Source organism: Myotis yumanensis, unplaced genomic scaffold, assembly GCF_028538775.1.
Source record: "Myotis yumanensis isolate MYYU_CA2020_CCGP unplaced genomic scaffold, mMyoYum1.0.hap1 SCAF_5, whole genome shotgun sequence".
Lineage (NCBI taxonomy): Eukaryota > Metazoa > Chordata > Mammalia > Chiroptera > Vespertilionidae > Myotis > Myotis yumanensis.
In genome coordinates, this window is record NW_027223756.1 from 87,348,949 (window position 1) to 87,367,051 (window position 18,103).

Genomic DNA, 18,103 nt, shown 5'->3' on the forward strand with positions numbered 1-18,103 from the left:
CCCACCAACCCGACCAGGACCCGCACGGTCGCGTTAGCGAAGGCCCAGGCGCTCTTGCTTTTGTTTTTCTTTATTTCTTTATTTCACATACACATTAGCCATTCAATGGAGAAGCCGGAGAGAGTCAGGCAAAGATGGTATAACAGAAGCGCAGTGACGGGGGCGGGGCGGGGCGGGGCGGAGAGGGGACAGACGGGCTGGCTGCCTACTTGCATTCCGCTAGGACACTGAAAACCCAGAAAACAAAACAGACAGTAAACTACCCTTGTTTCTTATGTATCTCAGTGCAGAGACGGGGTGGAGGGCAGAGAGGGGGAGACCAGGCTGAAGGGGGAGGAGAGGGGGGACAGGGGACGCTAAGGGGAAGCACACCAAATCCATTAGTACTATATATAGAGATACTCGTATATACTGCGTTTCTTAGCCTAAGAAGAAACTTGTTTGACGGGACGGGCGGCCTTTGCGGTCCGCAATGCTGGTGCTGGTCGGGCGCACGGATCTCCCGGGAGGGGCCAAAGCGGGGCTGGCCCAGGCTGGCTGGCGGGCGGGGGGAGGGGGGCGCCCCAAGGGTGGGTGGGGGGAGCAGAGGCGGGGCTAGGGTGCCCCTCGGGCTCTCGATTGGGGGGCGAAAGTTCTCGTGATTTTTTATTGCTCCTTTTATTTTTTCTCGCGTGTGTGTGTGTGTGGTGTGTGTGTGTCGGGGGGGGGGGGGTGTCCGTTCAGCACGGTCGGGGTGGGGAAGTGGTGCGTCGTCTGAGCCACCCGGCCCCTCTGGGACCCAGAGCGCGGCGTCCGCTCCGCCAGCACGGGGTGAGAACAAGGCACTAGGTCGGCCGGCCAGCGCGGGGGCGGGTATGTAAGGCAGTTGACAGGGCTGGTTGGGAGGGGGGGGGGGCTGTGTGCGGGGCCGTGTGCGTGCGTGCGTGCGCAGGCCTGGGCGAATCGACCTGTCCGCTTGGCTGGTCCTGTCCTGGAGCGTCGAGCCTTTCCTGTGCTCCCCGGAGGGTGGCGGGGTGGGGGTGGGTGGGAGGAGTGATGTTGAGTTGGGGGCGCCGGGGAGGGAACTACCAACTTGCTGAGCGCGCTCCTGATAATGCTGGTGAGGGTCAAGTTGGCGTCTGGCTCAAAGAAGGGCGCTCAGGGCGGGGAGGGAGGGAGGGGACATTTGTTCGTTGGCATTGACCTCTGCGGGGTAGGGACTGGGGGCCCCCCGCCGCGCCCCAGGACCGGGAGGGGGAGGTGGGGCGAGGTGGGGGCGCTGGGCCCCGAGGAGGAGGCGCCCGGGGAGACCCGCGGCCAGAGCAGCCCCGCCGCTGGGCGCACGCCGCTGTCCCGTTCCGTTAAACTCAACAAAGAAGGGATATGCGTGTTCCTAACAAGTGCAGGATATTTAATTGATCATAAACTTATGTATAATAGTTTGTGGGTCTTTAAAAACGTACTTTATAATGTAAGAAGCACCAGGGTTTTATGTTGAATTATCTTAAAAATATTTTTCTCTCGTCCTTTTCCTTTGAGATCTTGTGTTGATTTTTTTTTTAAATCAGGTGTTTTTATTTTTTTTTTAATTCTAAAATGTGAACGTTTCCTTCAGCCCTCCCACCGAAACTGAGAACGAACGACGAAACAAATAAAAACCCCAGATCATCCTTGTCAACGCAGGAAAACGACTTAAAAAAACAAAAAGGAAAAAAAAAAAAACCTGAAACGAACAAAACAAAAAAAAGAAAAAAACACTCAGCTTTCGTTATCCCCGCAAAGGGCGGGGCAGGCCCGGTTCTTTTAGCGTCCCCAGAGCCGCGAGGACATTACAACAAAAATAGAATTTTTCTTAACAATCTCTTAACATACAAAGATAGGAAAACTCTCTGATGCATTGCACTTGGTTCAATGAAAAAAAAAAGTTCATTTCCCCCATATATATTTTTTGTGGGTTTTTTTTCGTTTGTTTTTCTCTTCTAACACGTCCCCACATCTCCCGTGGCCTCGCCGCCTCTCGCCTGAGCCTCACGGCGACCCTGGGGGACGGAGCGACCCCCACGCCCTGCCCGCCCCGCAGCCCCGCCGGGCGCGCTCCGTCCCGGCCCAGCTGGCCTGCAGCTTCCGACCTCGCCGGGCGGGCGCCCCGCAGACCCGGCTCCCGCGGCGCCCGCCGCCCCGACGGCCTTCGAGGGCACGTGCGGCCGGGCAGGGGGTCCCTTCCGCTCCCCTCTCAGTTCTGACCCTGTTTAGCCAACCAAACTGAAAAATCATTGCACTTTGACCGCGCGTCACGCCCGGCCCACCCGGCCCCCCCACCCGCCCTACTCCCCACGACCCCCGCCCCCAGGCTCCCGTGGGATCCCCGGTCCCCAGCTTCTCAGTCCCCGTCCTCCCCTGGGCTGCAAGCGGATGGGGGCGGGGGAGGGCGTTTGCTCAACTTCCAACAGAAGCTACCCCCCAGGGCTCGCTACCTCGTGGCTGCCAGCTGGGGAGGGGGCGCCGCCCGCTGGCCCCCTCGGCCCCTTCCCAGCCAGCGCCCTCGCCGCCTTCCTGCCCTCGCCTGCTCTGCCGCAGCCTCACACACTAGATTCACAATAAATAAAACCCATAACCCACCCCTGCGTGCAATGTTGGGCTGATTGACTTCCAGAGGATCCTGACCTGTGCTTTGTGTTTTCATACAATTAAGAAAGAGAGAGAGAGAGAGGCACAAGGACTTAGAAGGGGTCCAAGGAGGGGAGATGCGGGGAGGAGGGAGTAAGGCACAGAAAGACAAGCCAGAGGGGCCAAGTCACACCCTGGATCGGGCTGGGCGTGCCCCTGCTCCCCTCCCTCCCAGGGCGGCCTTCTGAAGACCCTCTGCACAGGTCCCCAACCTTCCCTTGGGGGAGGAGGGGAATTGGGGGGGGGAGCTACTTCCTGTGGTGTGTTACCAAATTGTTCCCAAGTTGCTTAACTGGAGGAGGAGTTCCCAATTGCAACAGCAGAAGACCCGAACAATGAATGCCCCACCCCGAAATAAAGAGTAAAGACATTACAGCTGAAATCCAGAGAGAAGTGGCCACAAGGGGTGGGGGTGGGGGGGAAGTGGGGGTGGGGGGGAGAGAAAACTCCAAAACGCTTTTGGAAAAGGACAACCGACACCCAACACCCTCCAGAGGAACGGAAAGTGGGCCAGCAGGACGCCTACCTAGCGCAGGTGGCGGCTGAGGCGAGGGCAGCAGCGGCTGCCCTTCCTTCTCGCTTGGCTCCGGGTCCCCTTTCTGCTCCACTCTCCGCCCGGCCACAGCAGGGCTGTCTGCGTGAGGGGCAGGGGCAGGGACCGATGGGGTGGCACAAGGGCACCTGCATGCGGGCTGGGGTGCGGGGGCGACTTGGGGCCCGTCTCCCCTCGCTGGGGCCATGGCGGAAGGGCGACCTCCCGGGCCTGCCTGTGAAGGGAGGGAAGAGGGGGCCTGTCCCCCTCGGGGACTGGACCTTGGAGAGCAATCTGACTTTTTACTGTACAGAGGGGTCTGGGGTCCTGGGAATCCCCCTGTGGCCCAGGGGAGGGTGGTGGGACACCCTCCATTCTGGGAGCATGAAACTCGCTCCAGGAGATGCCCCCTGTGGGGGGCGGGGCTGCTAGCCGAAGGGTGGGGCAGGGGGACTCAGAGGCGGCCCTGCCTCACCCCCTCCGGAACAGGCAGTGAGGGAGGGCTGGGTGGGATCTGGAGGGGAGCGCCCTCTGGACCTGCACCCCTCATCTTTCCAAGCGAGTCCTCTGAGCTCCCTAGTGGAGCTCTGACCCCAGCTGAGGGTGGGGTCCCCCCAGGAAGGACAAGGGTGGGGGACAGGCCCCTTCAGCACGGTGCTGGTTGACTTGTTTGGGGATGAAGTTCCTTCCCCGGAAGGCCAGGGTGGGATGGGGAGGAAGTTCGGCTGCATCCTTTCTTTCTTTCTGCCCTCTGCTTGGCAGAGTCCGTTTCGCATGTTGCTTTCTGCTTGGCTGCTGGTGCACAGCTCCGCCCGCCGAGACCTCTTCCGAGGGCTCTCAGAAAACTGGGCTGCTTCGGGGGGCCTGCGGGGGGCCCTGGGCTGGAGGAGAGAAGGGCTGAGTGGCTGACGACGTTTAATTTTTGCTTTTCGGTGGGGCTGGGCTGGGGGATTTTTTTTTCCACGTCTCAAAATTTCTTCTCCCCCTGTTTGAGGAACCTCTTCTTTTCATTTTGTCATTTCTTTTGTCGATCTTATCAGAGGAACCAGGACTGAAGTGGGACAAAAAAGAGGCGATATTGAGAACAGCTGGGGCAGGGCCCTTCTCACTTCCACCGGGCCCTGTGACTGCAGGTGCTGGCTGGGGCCTCTGGAGGGTCCAGCTCCCGCGGAGCCAAGGATACCAACACCACACAGAGCTCCATCCCATTCTGTCGGACCCTCCTATGGGAATCCTGCCCCCCCCCCCAAGAGACCCTGCCCCCTAGTGCTACAGTCCAGCTGGCCTTCCCGTGGGCATCGTGCCCAGCGGGTAGGACCCCCGTGGCTGGCGCTGGCACAAGCACAGACCTGGGATCTGGCCATGTTTCCAATTGTTTAAGTTTTTGTGTGGGTCCTGGAGGGTGGAGAGGATGCCAGGCTAGAGCTTTTGTCCCCGGAGGGGTTTGGGGAGGAGGGGGGGCGGTTGGTGGCCTAGCTTCTTGCTGAGTTTTCTTTCTGTCTCTTTAGACTTAAAAGCAAAAATTCCCATCTGTACACCCGAGCCAAGGTCCCACAGACTGAAAGGCTGGTGAGGGGGCCACCACATGGCTTCAGTCCCTAACAGTGGTCGTCCTGGGGGAGGGGCCTGGTAGACACAGGCCCCCCCCCCCCCCCCCCCCCCGCCCCGGCCAATTCTCTAGCCTTAAGGCAGCAATTTTCAACCAGTGTGCCACAAGAATTTTTAGTCAGGGACACTGGCCTTTTTATTTTTTTTCCATTATAAAATATTTTTAATCTACAAAATATACAACTATGACTAATAACAGTGCTTTTTTTCTTAGACTGTCAATTTAAAAAAAAATGATAACAGCCAACACAGTAGTAGTCAGGTGTGAATGAACCAAAATTATACCTATTTTTTTGTCAGATTGGCCAAAATATGTATTTTTTTTTGGTGTGCCGCAGAATTTTAGTAATGTTTATGTGTGCCATGAGATGAAAAAGGTTGAAAATCGCTGCCTTGCCCTGGCCGGTGTGGCTCAGTTGGTTGAGCGTCGTCCCATACACATGCCCAGATTGCATGGTGTGTACGGGAGGCAACCAATTGATGTTTCTCTCTCTCTCCCCCCTCCCCCTTCCCCTCTCTCTAAAATCAATAAAAACATACCCCTGCGTGAGGATTAAAACAACAACTAAAAACAAACAAACAAAAAGAAAATTGCTGCCTAGGGCAACAGCACTGAGGAAGGACCTCAGGCTCCCTGGGGCACATGTCCCTTCTCTTATGATGCCAGCAGGGGGCGCCGCCTTCCCACAAACGGGCCTTGGTGGCCGCTCCGCGCAAAACATTCCCAGGGTGGACACCCCTTTCCCCTTCCCCATCATGGGCTGCCTGGCATTTTCCTTCACCAACGGCTCTGGCCCCACCTCATGGCCAAGGGGTAGGGGTGGAGGATTCTCCTCTATGGTCTACAGTGCCTGGGTATGCCCGGTGGTATCCTCGGGGCAAAATGGAGGTCCCTGAAAATGCACCTCAGGGCCTCTCCCAGGCTCTGGGTCACAGACTCCGATCTACAGCGGCCGAGGAGAACTAACCACAGAGCACACAGCAGGACCTCACTCATGCCACCCTTGCTCCAGCCCCACACAGGAGCCAGGGACAGAGGGTGGCTGAACGGCCCAAGGACTCAAATGCAAGGGGCAGTTCAGAGTCGAGGCTCCTGACTGCTCCATGTGGCGCGCTCATCCTGCCGAGGGCAAGGCTGCCAGCGTCACAGTGAGGGCCTGGGGAAGCTGCGCCAGCCAACTTTTCAAAAGAAGCCAAAAATCCAGACAGAATTTCATGTGAAAATTCCAATATTTAAAGCACTTGTGTTGGTCACACACTTCTGCCTGCAGGCCAGACCCGCCCCCCCCCCCCCCCACAGCCCCCGCCCAGGCTCTGGTTTGGGATTGCAGGCTATTGTCCACTGTGAGATGGAGACATTGAGTTTTAGTTAGAAAAGGCCTCAGAGATCACCTAGAACTTCCTTTGCAGTGGAAATGGCCTCTGTGCTCTCCATGACAGTAGCCACATGTGTCTTCTAAGCACTTGAGATGTGGCTAGTGTAATGGAAGGATTAAATTTTTCTCTAGTTATTGAAATTTAAGCGTGGCCATGGCTAGCTCATTGGGTAGGGCAGCTGGAGGGCATTTGGGAAAGTGGGGGTTGGGGTTGTCATAGTGACTGGGATGCTACTGGTGTTTACTGGATGGGCAGAGATGCTACACTTCCTGCCACACGCTGGACAACACGCTCAGGGGAGACCTGCCCGGAGTCCGACCCGTCTATTGACTGAAGGCCAAATGGAGGCTCATGGTGTGTGTGTGTGTGTGGGGGGGGGGTGGGCGCTGGCAAGTTGTGGGGGGAAACGAAGCATCCCCAGCGTGGGCAGTCGGGGGGTGGGGTCAGCGGCCAGCTCCTGGGCTTCCTGTCCTGGCCTTTGGAGAAACTGCCTGGGTACCCCCCTTCCCCCACCTTGATGCGCTCTGGGACCCTCTTCCCAAAGAGAGGCTACACTGGAACCCTACCCCACTGCCCCTCCCGCTCCCTGTGAAGGACAAGAGGTTTTGGGGACAACCAGGTCCCTTCCAGACCAAGCCACAGCCCTAAGCTGGACCCTTTAGGGTCTCCCGAGTTGCACAGCAGGGGGACAACCACCAGCGCTCAAACTTGGGGACTCCCTCAGAGGAGGAAGACTTGGAGTTAGGGACAAAGGCAGCTCCAGCAGGGTCCCCAGCACCTCCTCACCGGCCCCAGAAACAGGGATCTGCTGCCAAGCACAGAGTGGCTTTTCTGCTTACCCCTCCCTGCTTCCTGAGCCAGGTCCAAAACTGATTAAAACTAAGTAAAAAGCGCTGCCCAGGGAATGACAAAATTGCTAAAATTCTCTTTTCTTCCCTCATTCTATTGTTCTCTCTCCATCTGGTGCTCCAGAGATCAGCTAAAGTCACTGGTTACTGTGGAAACCGACCCCCACTGCACCCCTGGTGCCCACCCGCTGCAGCCGTCGCTTGCCCCCAGGCCCAAGGGCTCCTGGCTAGGCTTGTCCAGCTCTGGTCCCCCCCACCGCCGCCGCCACCACCGGGCACACCTGCCTGCTCCCTGCCAAGGCCCAGGCCCCTTTTGGGAACAACGGGGAGGAAAACTTGCCTCATACTCTGACTTGGCCCCACCGTCCAAGCAAAGTGAGCAGAGAAAGTGCAGAAGGGAAAGCACTCGGAGGCGGAAATGGGGTGAGCAGGGAGGGCTGGAGGCTGTGGTCCCGGAGAGCAAGAAAGCACGCAAGCAAGCAGGGGAACAGCCAGAGCTGCAGGCAGCCGGCGGGCGGCAGGGGGGAGGGCGGAGGGCGGGAGCGCTGGAGTCCTGCAGCCCGGTGCCAGCCCCGAGCTGGGAGGGAGGCCCACAGAGGTCCCTTCCTCTGGCACCCCCTCCCGCCCTCTGCCAGCAGGGCTCTCCCGGGCTCCCTGGCACAGAGTGGAGGGGGCTGGCTCCAGCCCCTGCTCGGAGCCATTGTTTTTCTTCTCAACACCCCCAAGTTCAAGTTCATCTGGGTGTTACATCATGTCTGGTTGCTCTTGGAAACCAGACGGGTCAGACGTGACTCTGGGGAAAGGGGGTGGGAAGCTGGAGGGGGCTGAAGTTCCCCGCCCCTCCCCTCCTTGCCACTAGGGAGCTCTGAAGTTTGCAGTTTGACAAAGTTTTTGGCTGTTGTTTTTTTTTTCTTTTTCCGAGGGAGGGAAAGGAAAAGGGAAAAAACAAAACCTCAAAACCACACATACAAAACTTCTATCCACCAACTTTCTCCGGACTCAGGCCTCAGAGCAGAGAGGGAGCAGGAGCTGACAGAGGTGGCCAGGGCCCTGGGCGGAGGTGGACTTCCCCAGGGCTGAGGCCTCCTGGCCCTGGGCTCCCAGGGTGGTACTTTTATAAGAAGAAGTGCCACCCTATGCAAGCTGCCGTTGCCCTGCTCCCGAGGAGGGTGCTCTTTGTGCCCCAAGGGAGAGGCTGGAGGCTATTCCCAGCCTCTCGGGGACAGGCATGGGGGAGGCAGGACACATGTGTGTGTGTGTGTGTGTGTGTGTGTGTACATGCCTGTGCAAAGCAGTGTCCGGGGTGTCCAGCAGGAGGGCTGGGGGTGGTTGGGTGTTTCCTTGTGAGAACTGGAGACAGATGGGAGCAGGACGGGGGGCTCCAGAAGCTTGGTCACCCTTTTTCTAACAGGACTCAAAGGGAGTTGGGGGAGGAGCCTCCAGGGCACAATGGGACTTGCCCTGCCCTGGTGCCAGAGTCTCTGGGCACGTGGCCCACCAGACCAGCTCTGTCCCTCCTCAGCCCACCCAAAGCCAGGGGAGAGGGGAGGGCTGGGGACCAGGGCTTCCCGCAGAGCAGGAGGCGATCAACAAGGCAGATGCTGTCCCACCCTGACTGGGCCTCGGCTTCCGTCTTTGCTTCTCTCAAGCCTGGCCCGGGAGTGCCTCCAGCCTTGGGTCCTTGGCCCCTTCCCCAGGGCCGAGGTTGTCAGAACTAATTATCCAATTAGCTGGTTAGCCAGGGGGCCTGGGAGCTGCCTGGGGAGGCAGGTTCAGCTGGGCGTGCAAAAGCCTGGATCCTTCAGCCCTGCCCCAAGCCCTTCTCCCAGACGAACTCCAAGACCCTGGCCTCTTCCCTGACACCACGATGCCCCCCCTGCCTGCACCCTCTGCCTCCTCCCCCCAGCCCCCATGCTCGCCTCCACACTCCTACCTGAGACTGCTGTGGGATGTTCAGAAAGTTGCCGTCCCGGGGTCCGATGCTGACAAACCGGTTGGCAGAGGAGGCGCCTGTCGCTGCGAATGCTGTGGGAGCAGGAGAGAGAGGAAAGAGCCCGTGAGGCCTGGGCCCACCTGGCCCTGCCCTTGTGGGGCTGCTGAGAGGGAGGCACTGGGTCAGACCACGCTCTCCAGCTTTAGGCTGGCGGTGGGAAGGACCGGCCAGAGGGGCCCCTTCGTCCTCTTACCAGGAACACACACTGTCTCCCGCCCCCAGCCTCTGCCGGAGCCAGGCATCCTCTTTCCTGGCCAGGGGTTGGGAGGGGCCCTGGAGACTTCAGCAGAGATCCCCCAGACCCAGTACTCCCCCCCGCCCCCCAACCAGGCACTGAGCTGGGCCAGGATAGCCCTCCTCTCCAAGCACTGAAGGGGGTGACCTTGCTTTCCCACTGGCCCTCTCAGGTCTGGAGAGAAGGGAGACGGGAGGGTGGGACTCTGATGGACTGGCCCCACCCTGCCTGGGGAAGGCTGTTCTCAGGCCACCTCTCCAACCAGGGCGGCCAGTTGGGTGCTACACCTCTTACTACCCTGGACAGTCCCACGGACTGGGCCGATGGTCCAGGGGACCTGAAGGGGCCCAAGGGAGGGCTGGGCCAGACGGGATGGGCTTGGAGAGGGATGTGGGAGTTGGCTGCCGGCGAGGGCCCAGGGGTGACAAAGCTCAGGCCTGGCAGGCATTCTCTTCCTCTGATGGGTGAGCCAGGTGCTATGGCCCTGGACTTCCCCAGGGTCTGAAACAGGCCAAGGCACAAGAGGAAGAGGAGGCTGGAGGCCCTGGTGGAGTCCACGGGCTTGGGTGCCCAGGGCAACTGTTCTGGGGTCTGAGGGGCAAATGAGCCCAACACCCTTGAGCTTTTCTCAGGAGGAGCTCGGCCAGCTCCTAGGGGAGGGAAGGGGCCCTGCAACCCCAGGAAGGAGGAGACTCCCCCCCAGGGGATTATGGGGGTCACAGGCTGCCTGGGAGCCCCCCACCCCCTGCCCTGTACCACATACACCCCAGGGACCCCATGCTCACCAGCTTCTGTCCAGAAGTGCCACCCTGTAGCCTGGTCCCCTCTCCCACCCCGCCCACCTCCAATGACCATGACCATGACTTGATGTCTTATGGCGGATGCAGATGGGAAGATGGCATGAAGAGGGTGGAGAGGGGGAGAGAACTCAAACCATGAGAGAGAAGGTGAGACAGAGAGCGCAAGACGGAGAAAAGTAGTGAGATGGGCCACCCCGCCCACCCGGAAGTCCTGGCCTGCGGCCTGCCAGCCCCCAGAGCGCCCGAAGCGCTGCCCACACCCGCCCGCCCTGCCCGAAGACGGCACACCGCCCACCCGCCGCCTCTTCTGTCCCTCACGTCGGGTCTACCTCGGGCCTCCCAACTCAGATTTTTCTCTTCCCTTGGACAAAAGTTGTCATTGGTTTTAAAAAAGAGAGAGAGAGAGAAAGAGAAAGAGATGAAGTAAGCCAAGGTCCAGAGCCCTCCCTTGTCCTCAGAATATCCAACCTGGGGAGGAATTGAGAGAGGAGAGAGGGAGGGGGAGGGGGGAAAAAGAGGAACAACGAGAAACCAAATGTGAGACTGAAGGGAAGGGTCAGGGGCGGACCTGCTGCACCTTCTAGAGGCCTGAATGGAGGGGAGGGGGGCAAGGCAAAAAGGGAATGGTGGTGGCGTCGCCTTGTGGTCACATTAAATTTTCTTGGTGTGGGGGGCACGACAAAACAAAAAAAAACACCAAAAAACAAAAAAAAAAACGAAAAACAAAAAATACAGCAATCAGGCATGAAGATGGCATGGCTGCGCCTCCCGGTCCCTTCCCACCCTGGCCAGCACCCCGGCCTGCGCCCCACTGTGCTCCCCCTCCCGCCCCCCAGGGGCCTGGGCCAGGGGCCAGGGCTGGGAGCAGCGGGCAGGGGGGCTAGTGGTGTGCTGGCTGGTGCGCCTGAGGCCGGGGTGGCCATGGTGGGGGGCTCAGCTTTGCTCTCATCCGAGCGGGAGGCTCCGTGGCCTTCTAGGTTGGGGGAGACCTGATGATGGGCAGGGCGTGGGGGGCTTTTCTGTTTGCAGTGGAGACTGTTTGGATGGGCTGGGGCGTTGTGGTTTCCGTTTCATCGTCCACTTACAAGGTGATGGAGGAGTCAAGGCGGCGCCGTCTGGGGCAGTGCTGGTGGATTTGGAATCAGGCATAGGAAGGGGCACAGGTCTGGCCACTGGAGGCGGCGGCGGTAGCAAAAATGACCCCGGGACTTTGCCCTGGCCGCTACCGTTGGGCTGCGAACAACATAAATAGAGTGACGCATGAAGGCACATCACACACAGACACACGCTCCCCTGCGCGGCCACGCCAGCTCGCCAGCTCGCTCCTGAGAGCGGGCGCTCCCGGCGGAAGGTGCAGAACAGAGCCCTCTCCTCCGGGCACAGAGCGGGTGGGTGAGGGTGGGAGGCCTCGGTGTGGTCTCTCGGGTGTTTCTCTCTCTCTGTTTTTTATTTTTTTGTCTTTCGTGGTCCTCTTCTGAAGTTGTGGGAGGAGGAAGGGGGGGTGTCCGACGGGTGGTGTGTTATTTCTTAGGGAATGTGTTTTCGGTACCAAAAACGTGCCGCCTACCCACAGACCAGCTGCACCTAGACTCTCACTCCTGAAGACCTTCTCCTCTGACAGGAAAGATGCACCAGCTTTCCCCCTCCCTTGTGTCCCCCTAACACACACAGGAGCCCCCCTCTGCGGGGGCAAACAGTTACCCTGGGGTGGGTCTGGTTGACCCAAGGAGGACTGCCATCCTCCACCCCACATCATGGCCCTCGGGATGCTGGGCACTGGGGGGCTTGCCCTCAGCTCCAGCAGCCCGAGGGCGGTGGGGAGCTGGTCCTTTTGCTATGGACGAGCCCGGGAGGAAATCCGTTGCTGCCACTCATTCCTCTAGCGGACATCCTTGTACAAGGCTCTCAGACACCAGGGTGCCAGGTCACTAGATCTGTTCCTTGTCTTTCGTTCCCTCCTGTACCTCAAACTCCTGTGCGTGGCCTTGCGTGCGTCAGCCTTGGAGCTCCCAAGGACCTAGGCGCCACAGGCGAGGCCAAGGTCCCTGGAGAGACCTCCCTGAGCTGGGGGCACGTACCTCCCCCCACTCTGGGCGGTGCCCCCGAGGACCAGGGGAGCTGGGCCAGAACTCTTCATCCTAAACTGGCCTCTCTCTCACGGGGCAACGCTCTGCCCCCCCAGCCAGCCCGGTGTGAGAACTTGGGAAGTTTCCCTGCTCCTCCTTCAGCTGGTAGGCCACCCCTGCGGAGCCCACCCCATGGATGTCTGCCCATCTTCCTGTCATCACTGGTTGCGCCTGGACAACGACAATGAGACTTGCAGGGGGTCTCCCCTACGCCGACTGTGCTCGTCAGCTCAGTGCCCTGGGTGCCTAGCTCTGTGCCGGGCATTTTACTCATCTTGTGTTCCGTCCGCCCAGGAACCTGTCCGGCAGCAGTTCTCGCTTGGGTGCAGTTCTGCTCCCCAGGGGGCACTGGCCGTGTCTGTAGACATCTCAGTTAGCACAACTTCCGGGGGCTGCTCCTAGCTGCTGGTGGGTGGAGGCAGGGAGTGCTGCTCAGCACCCTATAATGCCCGGGGTGCCCCCCAGGACGGGGGCTCATCGGTCCAAAGGTTACCAGTGCTGCAGGTGGGAAACCCCGCTGCGAGGGAAGCTCCGCCCTCCCTCCCCCTCTCACAGCCGGGGAAACAAGGCTCTGTGCAGCGACCTGGTTGATGCAGTCGCTGGGCTGTGACTGGTGAGGCCTGAAGTTCACAGCCGTGTCTGTCTGACTCCATGGGTCCTATGGGTTTTCTCCAGCAGGTGCAACAACCCTCCTCCCAAATCCCAAGGTGCCCAGACTCTTCCTGTCTCCGGAAACCTTCCACGGCTCTGACTGCATCTGACATAAAGGAGGGTCTCCCCAGGTGGGATTCAGGGACCCCACGGTGGAGACCCTCCCAGCACTGGTGCCCCTATAGCCCCTCCTCTCAAGTGCATCCCATTCAAACCGACTGGGGCTTCCAGACGCAGCCTCACAGTTGGGCTGCGCACCTGCTCACTGCAGGGCCCTCTGTCTACAGTGCCTTTTCCTACACCTTCCCAGGCCTGCTCACAAAACACTGTCTCCCACGTGGGGACCAGCCGGATTCCCTGAACCACCATCCACCTCTCTCTGCCCTGTGGCTCCAGGATGCTCTTGACCTCCCCTGGGACCTTTAAAGCAGGCTGCCTGCCACCCAGGCTGGTCACAGGCCACCTCTGTGTGGCTCAAGCCTGCAGCACTCAAGTCCCAGTGACTGAGTTGAATCAATAGTCCCCGCCCCCCAGCCCCACCCACTGCACATTAAAACCACAGAGGCCCACGCTGACTCGTGCAGGCCACGCCCCTCTGAACTCTGGCCATCCTGCCCACCATCCTTCACCTCTAGTGACCAGCGTAGGTCTGACATCGTCCCTCCAAGAGGTCCCTCCTGGACTTGATTCTTCTTGCCCACTCAGAGGCCCTGACAAAAGCAAGCAGTGGCTGCTGGTCCTGGGCTGGAGACCCTCGGTGTCAAGTGTCCCTTCAGAAACGCTCCCTCCAGTTCCAGACACGAGCCAGAGGGCTCTCCAGCTCTGCAGGGTTGATGCTGAGACACGAGCAGCAACTGCCTCCCACGGCCTATCTGGTTCCTGTCTTGCTTTTCCACCAGGGCAGGAAACTCCACAGATCACAGCCTCTCTCCTCTTCTCCAGGCGCCATCCTGAGCCTGGGCCCTGGGAAGCTGGGACATGGGGGCTTCCGCGGCAGCACTTGCTCCCGGGGCAGCCTCTACCTCCTTCTCCGAGCACCCGAAGGGTGTCCCCAGAGCCAGTCGATACCCAGGAGGATCTAAAACACGAGTCCCGCCCAATAAAGCTAATCCCAGCTTGATATGGCTGAACATCAAAACCTGCTGATTTACAACATGCGGTCTCTAGAAGCAACTTCCAACCAGGCTAGGATGTCTCTGCTCTGGTTGGGTTACAAGTGGACGTTTGTAAAATCTCAAGGTCTTGTGACTCGCAGCAGCATCTTACGACCTCATGAGTTAAGAGCTATAAGCGCAACCCGGCCGGCGTGGCTCAGTGGTCGAGAGTGAACCTATACACCAGGGGGTCACGGCTCCATTCTCAGTCGAGGCACATGCCCGGGTGGCAGGCTCGATCCCCAGTGTGGGGCGTGCAGGAGGCAGTCAATTAGTGATTCTCTCTCATCACTGATGTTTCTATCTCTCTCCCCATCTCCCTTCCTCTCTAAAATCTATCTATCTATCTATCTATCTATCTATCTATCTATCATCTATATTTTAAAAGAGCTAGAAGTGCATGCTAGTGACAGCTGCTCCAGCATTGCTGCTGGAAGCTGAGCCAGAACCAGGCCTCCTGCCCCTCACTGAGCCCTGGGACCTCTCCCTTGCATTGGTGGTCTCTTCTCTCTGCCAGAAAAACAGCTAACAAGGCACCTTCTTTCTGTTCTTTGCATCTCCCCTGAGCGGTGTCTCCGTTTGGCCTTGGCCCTGACTGATGTGGTTCTTCTCAGTCAGGGCCTCACGCTGGGGTCCGAGGCTAAGCCATAGGGGGCCCCTGGCATGCCTCCTGCAGATCATCTGTAAAATCTTTGTATGCACACACACATTTTTCTGTAAAGATGACCTGCAACTTCGAACTCTCACGGGAATGAGGCATTTACTCCTCTGGGCTCTGGGTCAGTGGTTCTCAAAGTGGTCCTCTGACCAGAAGCAGCAGCAGCTGAGAACTGGGAGGGAAACGCAGGTTCTCAGGCCCACCCAGACCGGCTGAATGGGAATCAGGTGAGACCCAGCCCCCTGCGTGCCCGCCAGGCCTCCGGGTGACGGGTGGCGCCCTGCGTGCTGGCTTCTCCTCTGGAGGTGGCCAAGGGGCAGGTGCCCGGTTCTGGCCTGTGTGGCCACCCCCTGCCGCGAAGTCAGCTGCAGAGCCTGGGCCTCTGGTGCTCTCCTCCCCCACAGCATGGTGCCGTCTCTGGCCTCCTCTCAGAGGCTGGGCCACCTGGACCAGGCTCACTGCAGACAACCCCTCCTCTCTTGGGCACCACAGGCCACAAGAAGAAACCCAGAGAGGCTGATGCCCAGCCGAGCTAGCCTCCCTGTCTAACCAGGGTAGCTGTCCACCCCCGTCTGTAGCGTTTTGTCCACCGTCTATTTGGAGAAAGCACCTGCCTTGAGAAGAGAACCTTCTAGGCCAAATGAGACCTTAACCTTGAACAGTCAAGTCAAGGGAGAGGGTCAGGACTCAGCCGTCAGGACGCCCGGGGGAGGGACCAGCTCTCTGGGCTAAACTGGTCCCCCAGGTTGGTCTCACTGAGTCCCAGCCCCGGCTGTCTCTGTAGGTGAGAAGGCAGGCAAGGCAGGTGGAGGGAACACTTCATACCCCAGAAGTCCCAAAGGGCCTGGTACAGGGGCTGGCAGTTCCCAAGGACGCTGCCGGCCTCTCTGGAGAAAGTGCAGTAGCTGTTGGGGTCACGTTCACTTTGCCCTGAGTGCCCCTGAAGTGAACAGAGCTTGTCCAGAGAGGCGGGCAGGCCTCTGAGTGTGCTAAGGAGCTGCAGAGCCAGGAAGAGAAACCCTTAAAGGGCCCAGGGGGAAAGGAGCTGGAAAGCAGAAGGAGAGAGAGCAGGAGGGAGGGAAGACGGAGTGAGGAGCCCCCCATCAGTAATGCCCCTGCACTTAGGCAACGGCCACCCTGTGTGGGGCGCCTGAAGGGCCGCCCCTGCTCTCCCTGGGTGTGGTCTGGCATGAGTCTGGCCCTTTGAATGGCCTCCCCCCCTAACCTCTCACAGGGGGCTCCCGGCTGGACCGGCTGGGGGACAGGAGCTGGGCCTTCTTGCCGTGCAGCATGCGGCTGGGGCGCCAGCACCTTTCCAAAGGTCGAGAGACCACTGTGTCCCAACCCAGCGTGGTCTCCCGGGGAGGAGGTGAGGACCACTGTTCCCCTGCAGGGCTGTCTCTGGACCATCACTGTTTGGAATAATTCCTTTCCTGAGTGACCCCGAATTTCTGCTGGTCAGTGACCTGGGTCCTAGGGCTCATTGACGGAGAACAGCAGTGCCCCCCAGCCCCCACAGAGCTCCACGGGAAGCCAGTGTCTCCCAGGCTGAGGAGCAGGGCTGCACACAAACCTAGAAGCAACCTGGAAACCGCCTGTTCAAAGTCCTGCCAACCGGAGTCTCCATGACAGCCCCTGTGGCCAAGGATGCTGCCCAGCACCCCACGATGCCCAGCACAGCCTCACACCACAGAATGATGAGCAACCCCAAACGCCAACAGTGCCACCGTGGGGAGATTTTGATCTAGAAAATCCTTGCAGCCCCGAGGCTTAAGAGGGGTGTTAGGAGGTGAGGGGCCTGGTCTGGGTGCCCTCCTGGGGGAACAGAGACTGAAGAGAGGGCCGGGAGCCCGAGCAAGGTGTGGGCCCTGCTGCTGCCCCCACCTTTCTGGACGGTGATGGAGAGGCTCCGGCACGATACACAAACCCCTACCGCAGACCAGAAAACTAAGGTGTCCGAGCTACTGGCTCCCCGCTGCTCCCGTCCCGGGTGGGCTCGGCTCTCGGGCCCTCTCCCTGTGATCCTGACACAGACGGACAGACGCAGAGATGAGCTGTGGTGGGGCTCCCGGGCCTCTGGACTCACCTGTCCGGTGGCCTGGCCCGAGCCATCTGAGCACACAAACTGCACAAACTCCTTCAGCGAGTCCTGCCCGTGGTGGTGGTGGTAGCGGATGGTCGGGTGCGTGAAGTACGGGCTCGACTGCTGGATGATGGATGTGGAGGGGAAGTGCAACGCTGACGCTGTGGCCCGAGGGCTCCCTGCATGCACGTGGGCGGGAAGAAAAGGGCATCAGGGTGGAGAAGATGAGGGAGACAGCGGACAGGGCCCTGAGGGAAAGGGAAAGTGGGCGGGAGCAGGGCGGGACCAGGGTAAGGAGAGTGAGGGTCTGGCCTCTGGCGTGGACGTTGAGACAGCACAAAAAAGACCTCAGTAATCAAGGTAAGTAACATTTTAATGCGTATTTTAAAAAATCCAATTGGCAAACGGGGGCTTGCACACCCATCCGCTGCTTGTCTTGACAAATAAAGTTTGATTGGGACCAGGGCCAGGGCTAACGTGAGGCAAACGAGGCAGGGCCATGCAAGGATAGCATCAGATCCATCTTTTGTTTAAAATGTTTATATTTGCTCTCTTTTTTTGCGGTAGTTTTATTTTTTAAGAATATTGCTTTAGCTCTAGCTGGTTTGGCTCAGTGGATAGAGATTTGGCCTGCGGACTGAAGGGTCCCGGATTCGATTCCAATCGAGGCACATGCCGGGGTTGTGGGCTCAACCCCCAGTGTGGGGCATGCAGGAGGCAGCTGATCAATGATTCTCTCTCGTCATTGATGTTCCTATCTCTCCCTCCCTCCACCTTCCTCTCTGAAATCAATAAAAATATATTTTAAAAAAGAATGTTGCATTAAAACATCATTTATCCTGACGACTGAATTTTGGGTGCCCCCTTAGAGTTTGCACCCAAGGCGAGGTCCAGGGCTAGGATGGGAGCCTGGATGAGGGAGAAGAGGAGACAGACATGACCCCCGCACCTTGCAGGATGCAACGTGCACATACATCTGCGTGTGAGCAGGTGTGCACCTGGCCGCGGCTGCCTCAGCCACATTCTTGTGTGCTCAGCCCCATCACCCTTGCACATGCGTCCTCGCACACACAGCTCCCATCCCGCTCCAGGCCCCAGCTCTTCCCGGCCAGTCCTCTCCCTCCTGTCTGTTTCCAATCAGCTTGCTCTTGCTCTTGGTTTCATTAGGGGGCTGAGGAAACTTGGCTTCTCTCTGGAGTTCATAAAAGCTGAGTGGAGCTGGGCTCCCTGCCCCCACGCTGAGGCCACCACGCCCTGCCCCAGCGCAGGCTGCCTCTGGGCTCCCAGCCAGGAGGCCCTGAGGAGGAAGCCGGGAGGGTAAACCTTGCCATTCTCTGTGTCCTACAGAAGGGCCCAGGAGATGGTGGGCGGACACAGGGTTGTGTCCAGAAA

The 18,103-nt window shown here is 59.2% G+C and overlaps 1 protein-coding gene across 6 annotated transcripts in view; it reads right to left on the reverse strand.

The window, feature by feature from the left end:
* Positions 1-54: 54 nt before the first annotated feature.
* Positions 55-18,103, reverse strand: part of NFIX (nuclear factor I X) — a 94,430-nt gene continuing 76,381 nt past the window's right edge. For 3 of the 6 annotated variants that reach the window (XM_070416211.1, XM_070416212.1, XM_070416210.1), the window contains exons 8-11: positions 16,715-16,890; positions 11,125-11,272; positions 8,945-9,036; positions 55-4,229 (exon numbers count right to left, since the gene is read on the reverse strand). In XM_070416211.1, coding sequence (XP_070272312.1) covers positions 4,215-4,229; positions 8,945-9,036; positions 11,125-11,272; positions 16,715-16,890 — 431 coding nt within the window. In that variant the 3' untranslated portion in view covers positions 55-4,214. The remainder of the gene's footprint in view (positions 4,230-8,944; positions 9,037-11,124; positions 11,273-16,714; positions 16,891-18,103) is intronic. The other 3 variants (XM_070416214.1, XM_070416213.1, XM_070416216.1) reach the window with 2 other exon arrangements.